General features: G+C 43.4%; 1 protein-coding gene across 2 annotated transcripts in view; it reads left to right on the forward strand.

The window, feature by feature from the left end:
- The window catches only part of Rreb1 (ras responsive element binding protein 1), a 73582-nt gene that overhangs the window by 34087 nt on the left and 28902 nt on the right, over nucleotides 1-10593 (forward strand). For both annotated transcript variants that reach the window (XM_090356425.1, XM_090356426.1), the window contains exon 6: nucleotides 9713-9902. In XM_090356425.1, the coding sequence (XP_090212551.1) occupies nucleotides 9713-9902 (190 nt within the window). The remainder of the gene's footprint in view (nucleotides 1-9712; nucleotides 9903-10593) is intronic.

A 10593-nucleotide genomic window follows, 5' to 3' on the forward strand; every position in this document is an offset into this window, starting at 1 on the left:
TAGGTATAAGGTAGTCCCCTCAAATCTGGTGCCCAGGGCTCTTCTCCCTAGTGGAATGGTGTGAATTCTGACTCTAGGACCACTTAGAGAGAGATAACTGAAACTTCTTTCTTCTGCATTCTCGATGGTTCTAAAGAACATTCAGATCCCTTTGCTGAACACCTACCACCTGCAAGACTTCTTCACATATGTTGTTAAATTTAATTCTAAATAGGGCAGAGAGATGCCAATATCTGTCAAGAGTTCTGAACTTATGAGTCCAAAGATGTGAAGTTCAGCCAGGTGAAAACACATTTAAGATAATACTTAAGCCTGAGGATACAGTGAGTATACCACCCCATGGTCTACGCCCTTGCCTGGCAAAGAGGCCTGGCTCAGCTGTCCCACCATCCCTTCTAGCTGACAACTGAATGAGGACTAGGCTTGCCTGGCTTTTCTGTGCCCACCTCACCCATTCCTGTTATGAAGCCCTTCAGATTCTGCTTCATGCGTCATACCATGCTGGTTGATTTAGATAAGCTGAACTGGGTACTGGGTGAGTTCCTGGGGCACGGAGAAGGAAGGCTGCTTGGTCAGGGCCCTGTCACAGGGCTGTCACTGCTTCTCACAACAACTGGCAGAGATTAGTGCAGCTGTGGGTGTCAGTTCTCTGCCCAGGAATGGGCCTGGGAGGGTGGGCTGAGGAGAGTGGAATGTCTGAGCGGGGTGTCTGAGGAGAGATTGTTTGCACTTACTCCTTCTGGTCTCTGGAGAACGACCGGGAAAAATGAAGCATGAAATCCCTTGTTAAAAGAAATGCCATTCTCTCCATTAAAACTCTTAATGAGCAAAGAATTCAGTATCTCAGGCATACTGCCCATTTGAGGGGCAGCCCCCCAGCAGCTATTTCTTGGGTTCCTACTAACCACCATTGAAGGAGCAGGGCGTGTCAGTGTTAGGAAATGCACTCAGGCATTGAGGACGTGTAAGTCACTGGGGTGTCTGCAAATATCTGTCCTCTGAGCAAACAGCCTAGCAGATGGCTCTGTCCCAGCCTGCTTCCTAGCATGTCTGACCTCAACGAGTGGAAGCTCAGTTTCCCCATCTGGAAAATAGATTTAAGTACTTGGGAAGATAAGTTTTTCTTCTCATGCTGTTATTTAGAATATATGTCTCTCCCTCCCTTCCCCCACCTCCCTGCTTTCTCTTTTACTTTTTTTTTTTTTTTTTTTTGCCAGTCCTGGGCTTGAGCTCAGGGCCTGAGCACTGTCCTTGGACTTTCTCAAGGCTAGCACTCTACCACCTGAGCCTCAGCACCACTTCCAGCTTTTTGCTATGTATGTGGTACCGAGGAATCGAACCCAGGTCTTCGTGCAAGCTAGGCAAGCACTCTACCACTAGGCCAAACTCCTGGCCTTCTCTTTTACTTTTAAACCTTCCAGCATTAGTGATTTGTAGTGGCCTTTCTTGGTTATTCCATTCCAGTGAAATTGAGGAGCCAAATTGGAGGGCTCCTTTGTCCAAGTACTGTTATTTGACAGAGAACATGAAAGCAATTTGTACTTTTACTCTTTATTCTCATAAAGATCCACGTTCATCTAGTTGTACTTTTATAAAGATTGGAAAATTGAGTAGCTGTTTAATTTGGGTTGAGGCCTACTTCCCAAGTTTTGTAATCCTTATAAGCTATGTTGAAAGGGAGAGATGCCTTCAAATCATTTTTCTTAGATTGTTGGAGAAATCAGAGATTCTAAAGAAATTTAATTTCCTCAGGTATGAAATTTTGCCAATTGTCCATAAATATTACTATAGCAGGCACTGGATGATGTGATTCCACAATTTAGTTACAGGTAAAGTTTTTTTTAGAAAAAATATTATTATTAAATATTTATGTGGTACTGAGGAATCAAACCCAAGGCCTTAGGAATGCTAGACAGGCACTCTACTACTAAGAAACATTCCCTGCTCCAGGATTAAATTCTTAAAAATTAGATTTTATTTTTAACTAAAAAAAAAGATGTGGGCATCCTTGTTTTGCACATGCATAAATCATATTGTTGATAAGCTGACTAGGCTTGACTTTTTAAGGTTTTTCTTTTGTTGTTTTTTGTTTTTTTTGGGGGGGGGTTGCCAGGGCTTGAACTCACTGCCTGGGCACTGTCCTTTGGCTTTCTCAAGGCTAGAGGTTTGCTTGCTTGCTTGCTTTTTGTGTCAGTCATGGGGCTTGAACTCTGGGCCTGGGTGTGGTCCTTGAGCTCTCTAGCTCAAGGCTAGGGCTTTACTATTTTGAGTCACAGCACCACTTCTGGTTTTCTGGTGGTTAATTGGAGATAAGGGTATTTTGTGTCAAGGTGGCTTGGAATCTTGATCCTCAGATCTCTGCTTCCAAGTAGGATTATAGTACATGTGCCACCAGCACCAGGCCTCATTTTTGTTTTTTTACGTTTTAATTTTTTTATTTATTTTGCCAGTTCTGGGGCTTGAACTCAGAGCCTGAGCCCTGTCCTTGGGCTTTCTACCACTTGAGCCACAGCACCATTTCTGGCTTTTTCTATGTATGTTGTACCAAGGAATGAAACCCAGGTCTTTGTGTGTGCTAAGGAAGCACTCTACCACTACGCCAAACTCCCAGCCCTCATTTTTATCTTCCAGGAAAATAAACTTAATAAAATCCCAACTTAACCCAACTTAAATAAAATCCAAAATTTAATCAATTGATCAAAATGACTCAGCTAGCTGTATACAGAAATTCAAGTAAGATGCTGTCATTGAGCTGGGAGTTAGTTTCTCACACATTTAATCCTAGCTATTCAGCAGGCTGAGATCTGAGGATTAACAGTTCAGGTCTACCCTGGGCAAGAAAGTCCATGATATATTTATCTTCAATCAGCCACTTTAAATAAATAAAATAAAACTGGGGGAGAAAAAAAAATACAAGGCAGAAGTGAAGCTGTGGTTCAAGGGATCAGCATTATCATGTCAGTGTGTACTATCACATGCCATGAGCATAGATTACGCCTTAGGAAGTCAAGTTTGTATATTTCAGAAGACATAATTCTTACTATTTTAAAGACAGGGTCTCCTCTTAACTTGTTGGAGAGCCTCCTGACTCAGCCTTCTGAATTCAAGGAGTGCAGTCTGCCACCAAATGCCTGGCTCATTGTTAAATTTTTGAATAATTGGAACTTATGCCATTCTTCTATCATTGCTCCTTACAATAAATGTCTACACCATAGTTGCCCATTTATTACATTTCATTTCTACTGTGGCTTAGCATTATTAAACCACAAGCCTTTTAAGACTGAGTGGATCTTATGGTGAACAAGAACAGTACTTGTGCTGAAGTCCTTTTTGAGAGTTGAAAGGAGACAGTTTTAGCTGAAAAATGAGTATTTCTCTGATCTAGGGAAGCTGGCTGGTCCACCCCTGCCTACCTGAGGAGCCTGGTGAAATAGTGGCTGTTATGTTTGGGTTTCTATGACTTCATGGCATGGGGTCAAACTAGAGGACTGGTTACTGTAAATTTAAGCCTTTCACTTTAAACACACTCTTGATGAAAGTCCCATGGGAAGATTCTGCCTCTTTGATTTTTGAAAGGAAAAGGGTGGGTTGTGGACACACAAATGGAATAATCTTGTTTTTAAGGTGCTGAGGCCAAAGCTCAGGATGGCATGCCTGTTAGGCAACTGATGTACATTGAGCCCTTAACCCACAGGAGTGATCCTGCTGTTCCTGACAAGTGTAAGGCGCTTCTTTCTATAAGCACCCTCTACAGGCTGCCTGTGATAGAGTTTCTCCCCCGTCCCTCGGACTGGGCAAACCTCCGTTGGGTTTCTGACTTGACATACCAACCGCCACAATCAGCAGTGGACTCACCTACCCATCCAGCTGCTGGGAAGCCTTTCCCAAGGGAGGCCACCCCAGAACCTTCTATCTGTGCTTCACACTTTACTAGTACCCTCAGTGACATGACAAGTGGTGCTAAGGGAGGCTGGGAGAGGAGAGATAAGCTGCAGGCAGCTACTTCCCCTCTGCTCTTCCAGAGAAACAGGACTTGAATTTCTGACATCACAACCCTTCCTAATCCCTATGAACTGCTAGAGCCCCACCTCACACCTGCGGTCAGGATCTACCACAGTACATCAGGTCTGCTAAAGACTGGACACCAGTGTGAGGTGGGCATACATGGAAGTGGGAAACGGTCAACTCTGCCTGCATTCTAAATTTGAATTTTGTATCATCATGTGGAAGCATTGGCTAACTTGGGTGTACTCTGAGTAAACAAGCAACAGTGTCTGGCCTTGGGGTACAGAAACACTGTTTCTGTGAGGACAGGGCTTTGAGGTCCACTGTACTGAGAAAGCTTTCTAGAAACAGATCAAGCTACAGTCTGTCTTTATATTCACTGCTATGCTTCTATGTTATGTAATCTAACCGTTCTTTTTTTTACCTGAGAGCAATCTACTTTAATATAATTTGGGAGGAGGGGGAGGGAGTTGTGGTTTTAGAAGGTCAGTGAGTACTGATGGTTTCCCTGGGTCCTACAAAGAGATAAACTTTCCCTAAGAATACATTATTTTACGGACAGCTGAATTGGTTTCTGTTTGTGATTGTTGTGCTAAGCTAGGCACAGTGGTTCAGACCTGTAATGCCAACACTTAGGATACAGCTTCCAACACAGCGCCATCTCTGTTGCCCAAAAATCAAGGGACAACCTGATTTGTAAAAGTTCTCTCTGACAAGGCCCGAAGTTTGACCTAGTGGTAGAGTATTTGCCTAGCATGCACGAAGACCCAGGTTTGATTCCTTGGTCTCACATGCACAGAAAAAGCCAGAAATGGTGCTGTGGCTCAAGTGGCAGAGTGCTAGCTTTGAGGAAAAAGCCCAAGGACAGTGCTCAAGCCCTGAGTTCAAGCCTCAGGACTGGCAAAAAAAAAAAAATTCTCTCTGACACTGTCAAATTTCTTGCAAAATAAAATTGATTCCCTACAGTACTGTAATTTTTTCTTTTCTTTTCTGTTGGGTCATGGGGCTTGTACTCAGCTTGTACTCCTGGATACTGTCCCTGAGCTCTTCACCTCAAGGCTACCACCCTACCCTTGAGCCAAGCCCCACTTCCCATTTTCTAGAGGTTAATTGGAGATAAGAGTCTCAGGTCTTTTGTGTCCCAGCTGGCTTTGAACCTTGATCCTGTGATCTCAGCCTCCTGAGTAGCTAGGATTAAAGGCGTGAGCCACAACTCAGGGATGTAATTCTTTTTTTTTTAAATTAATTTATTTCAATTTATTATTATAAAGATGATGTACACAGCCGGTACGGTAGTGGTGGTTCACGCCTGTAATCCCAGCTACTCAGGAGGCTGAGATCTGAGGAGATCTGAGGATCAGGGTTCAAAGTCAGCCCAAGACTTATCTCCAGTTAACCTCTAGAAAAAGTGGGTCTTGGCTGAAGGGTAGGGCGGTAGTCAAGCTGAAGAGCTCAGGGACCGCGCCCAGTCTGAGTTCAAGCCCCATGATGCACCAGAAAAAAAGATGATGTACACAGGAGTTACTGTGTCATAAGTCAGGTAATGAGCACATTTGTTTTGGACAATGTCACCCCTTTCTTTGCTCTTTCCCAGTTTTTCCCTCCTGCCCTGGCCCACAAGTTATATAGATCATTTCCAACATAGTCACTACGGAGGTGCTATAATTCCCTTTAAGTGACTTCTTCTACCTTGTGAATATTTTGCAATTGTTATTTCTCTGAGTTTTTGATAGCGTTGAAGTAACACACACACACCAGAAGTGAGGGCAGAGTCCTGGGGACCACCCACGCAATGGCTGTGGCCTTAATGAAGATTGACAAGCTGTTTGCAAATACTCTGAGAGCGGCACCTGCTGCCAGTTCTGCATCCTGCAAGCATAGTCCACAGATTTACAATGACCTCCATTGTCCTTGGAGTGCTTCTTAGAAAAGAGGCTGCAAAGCCTTCTGGGGAGGAGCAGGAGGAAGGCTGTTGTGCCTGAGTGTCTCTACCTGATAAAGACCTATCTACCCTGCTTGTATTTAAGGTCTATCAACAGGTGAGAAGTGTGAAACACGAAGGCCAGTGTTTTCTGCTGGTGTTTCTTCTAACTAATCTCACAATGCACTTCTGGTTTCAATGAAAGCAATTTTTCTTCCCTGCTATTTTCAAGCAGCTTGGTTGTGAGATGATATTCTAAATGTTTGCCAGAAAAGAAATAGAAACTGGGTGTGGTAACACACTGTGACTGCAGGGTTGACTAAGTCCAGGAGTTTGAAGCCAGCCTGGGTGACATAATGAGACCTTGACTCAAAAAGATGGAATAGGAATGCCTAGGTGGAAATCCTCCCTGTGTCACCCAGGCTGGTTTCAGACTCATCTCAGGACACTGAGGTCCAGAAGGTTGAAGTCAATGAGAGCAGAAATGATTACTCTATCTCCAAAATGACCCCAACAGAAAGCTAGGCTGGGGGTGTGACTCAATTGGCATAGAGAGACTAACCCGAGCAAACCTGAGGCCCAGAGTTCAAACCCTGATATTGTCACCAAAATAAAAAAAATAAAAACCATCACTACCATAGGTGGCCAAAAGATCAGCTCACTCTCGTTACTATATGTTGTATTAAGATAAGTCCCCCACCCCCACATATGCAGTGAGAAACATTCAAGGCATATATAAAAGTAGAGAAAACGTGTCTTGAACTCACATTTGCCCTTGCCCAGTTTGAGAAGTGATTGGCTCTCACTGTGTCTGTGACATCTCATCTCAACCCTGGATGGTGCACTCCATTTATAACTATTTCAGTATGTCTCTTACTTAAAAAAAAAAAAGACCAAGAAAAGATTATAGCCAAAATATTACTAGAACTAAGAGATTGCTATTAATTTCTTAATGTCATCAACATTTCTCTCATCCTTGTAGACCAGCAGTTGAGTTGGATTGGTAACCATGTACAGTTGAGCTTGCACCTGGGAGAGCTGAAGTACAGGAGCTCTATTTCCAGGGCAAGACCACTGTCCGGTGCATGCACCTCAGAAGCAGACCCTAGCCCAAAGAAACCTTACCCACATTGCTTCTTTGCTGAATTCTGTCTCTTAACCTATAACTTAGACCTCTGAGCACTTTGGCAAGTAATGGTGCTTGTGGTTTGGAGTCTTCCCAGGACTATGCCCTTTTAGGGAGGTATATACAGGCTATACCAGCTAAGCTCACAATGTGAGCTGTTTTGATCCTTCAAGGTGTTCTGGGTTATCTAAGTCCAGTCCTTTCCTGGGGCCTTAACTGAAGCTGGGGAGCTTAGCAGTCTCCCCTCAAAAGGCACATAGTTTTTTATATACCTTGTGGACACCAAGTAGTCTAAATGTATTTGAACAATGACAGGAATCTTGCTAGGGAGACGTCATCCTCAAATTGGACCACGTTGGGCCATAGTGATAAAACAAATGGCTGCACATACTTGGCATTTTGTGTTTCAATGCTTCACCAAAAGGAGCTCAGCTGTTTCTTCGGTGATTTCATTGTCTGTGTTTCTTTTTTTCCAGAGAAGAATTTCATAATAAAAAAAGAATTTCATAACATTAAAATGTGTGTGGTAGCCAGGCACTTGTATCTCACACCTGTAATCCTAGCTACTCAGGAGGCTGAAATCTGAGGATCCCAGTTCAGAGTCAGCCAGGGCATGAAAGCCCATGAATCTCTTATCTCAAATTAACCAACGGAAAACCAGAAGTAGTGCTGTGGCTCAGGAGGTAGAGGGACAGCCTTGAGCTGAAGAGCTCAGGAACAACGCCCAGGCCAAGTTCAAGCCCCACATCCAACAACAACAAAATGTATGTGGTAGAGACTGGCCATTGATGGCTCATACCTTATAATCCTAGCTACCCACGAAGCTGAGATCTAAGGATCAGGGTTCAAAGTAGCCTGGGCAGGGAAATCCTTGTCCAAATGACACTTAACCAGTTAACCACCAAAACACTAGAAATGGAGGTCTGGCTCAAGTGGTAGGGTACTAGCTTTTATTTAGTCTCTCAGGAAAGAGAGACAGATAGCCTTGTTATAGATAGGAACTTGGCCTTACAGTTTTGTCTTTGCTTCTTCCTGGCTTTTTGGCCAAGTTCACATTGATGAACATTTTTAAGCTTCATTATTTTTATATGTAAGGTGAGTGTTGTTATATCGGCCTGCTGGCTCGGCAACTGCTCGGGCAAGAGCTTGTAATTAATGTAAACTTAGTATGTAGAAACCATGGTTATTTATTATTCAGATAATGATGGTGATATTAGAATTTAATATGCAATCACTGTTACTTACTGCCAATCTACCAATTCAGTTAGAGAATATAATAATTTTATCTCCATTAGGTAATAAGGATTCTGATATACAAGTTGCATAAATATATGCTTTGTCTTTTGTGCCAACACTGGAGCTTGTACTCAGGGCCCCAAATCTAGCTTGGCTTTGCTCACAACTGGCACTCTCTCCAATTTTAGCCATGCCTTCACTTCTGGCATTTTTTTAAATGGCTAATTGGTAAAGAGTCTCTAAGATTTATCTGAGTGGGCTAGCTTCAAACTTTGATCCTCAAATCTCAGCCTCCTGAGTAGCTAGAATATAGGCATGAGCCATGATCACCTGGCTAAATGTACGTTAAACATTTATAATAAGAAGAATCCATTGAGCTGATTGAGGGTAAACTCTGAAATAATTTCTTTGCATTTTACAATTCAAATGACAGGTCTTCAAGAATGACTCCAGGATCCCCAGCTGTTTTTTGATTGATTGGTGTGTGTGTGTGTGTGTGTGTGTGTGTGTGTGTGTGTGTGTGTGTGTGCGCGCGCGCGCGCGCGCATGTGCATGTGTATGTATGGTGGGGGGCAGTTGTGGGGCTTGAACTTAGGGCCTGGACACTGAACCTCTTTGTGCTCTAGGCCAGCACTGTACCCCTTCAGCCACAGCACTACTTCTGATTTTTGGAGGTAGGTGTCTCATGGGGACTTGCCTGCCATCTAGCTGCCATCCTCAGATCTCAGCCTCTTGATTAGCTAGGATTGTAAGCGTGAGCTACACCAGTGCCCACCTCCAAGCAGTCTTTTTGTTGTCTATAGACTTTGGATGTCTGAGTCATGTGTATATTTTGTACTTCCTATAAAGATTGGTGTCTAGGGCCGGGAGTTTGGCCTAGTGGTAGAGTGCCTGCCTAGCATGCACGAAGACCCAGGTTCGATTCCTCGGTACCACATACATAGAAAAAGCCAAAAGTGGTGCGGTGGGTCAGGATAGAACACTAGCCTTGAGGAAAGTCCAAGGACAGTGCTCAGGCCCTGAACTCAAGCCCAGGACTGGCAAAAAAAAAAAGATTGGTGTCTAGACTTGGTAGGAAGGCTGGGCACTGATGGTTCACACCTATAAACCTACTTACTCAGAAGCCTGAGATCTGAGGATCACAGTTCAAAGCCAGTCTGGGCAGGAAAGTTTATGAGATTCTTATCTCCAATTAAGCACCAAAAAAAAAAAAGCTAGAAATGGGGCTATAGCTCAAGTGGTAGACCACTAGCCTTGAGCAAAAAAAGCTCATTCATGCAAAGAAATTTTTGGTGCTAAGCATTAGTAGATTGTCTTCTTTTTTATTTTGCCCAATTGAAATGAAGCCATTAAAAAAAAAAAAATCAGACCAGTGGAAAGTGACTGGATTGCTTCCTTGTGTCTTCGTTTCTCCCTTCTCCCAGATGTGACATTTGCTGCATCACTTTTCGAACACACAGAGGACTGCTACGTCACAATGCACTTGTCCACAAACAGCTTCCCAGAGATGCTATGGGAAGACCTTTTATCCAGAACAACCCTTCAATTCCTGCTGGCTTCCATGACTTAGGATTCACTGACTTCTCCTGTAGGAAGTTTCCTCGAATTTCTCAGGTATTGTTTTGAAGCACTTGAGCTTGCAGCTCCATTCAGGATCATTAAACTTAGCAACTAATCTGGTCCTCCTGAAGTTCCCTTTCTTTAAAATGGTATTGTTTGGATTCCATCTTTTTGCCCATCTTGGGGCTTCAACTCTGGGCCTGAGTGCTGTCTCTGAGCTGCTTTGTGCACAAGGCTAGCGCTCTACCACTGGCTTTGAACTCCAATCCTCAGATCTTAGCCTCCTGAGTAACTATTATTAAAGATGTGAGCCACTAGTACCCATGAATTTTGTCTTTTTTTTTTTTTTTTTTTGCCAGTCTTGGGCTTGAGCTCAGGGCTTGAGCACTGTACTTGGACTTTCTCAAGGCCAGAGCTCTATCAACTTGAGCCTCAGCACCACTTCCAGCTTTTTCTAAGTATGTGGTACTGAGGAATCGAACCTAGGTCTTTGTGCATGCTAGGAAAGCACTCTACCACTAGGCCAAACTCCTAGCCTGCTGAATTTTGTTTTTTTATAAAGCCTTTTCCCTTAAAATTCAATTTGGCCCTTTCTGTCTCCCTTGGGTTTATTGGGCTGTAAATCCAGCTTTCCACTAACTGCCTTTTACCCATTCTTGGGACTTCATAATGCAGCATGGAAAATGGTTGCACAACCTTTACTCAAGCCCTACTTGAAATTTCAATCTATATGTTTTAACCTTTC

Source organism: Megascapheus bottae, chromosome 22, assembly GCF_031878675.1.
Source record: "Megascapheus bottae isolate mThoBot1 chromosome 22, mThoBot2.hap1, whole genome shotgun sequence".
In the NCBI taxonomy this organism is placed as follows: domain Eukaryota; kingdom Metazoa; phylum Chordata; class Mammalia; order Rodentia; family Geomyidae; genus Megascapheus; species Megascapheus bottae.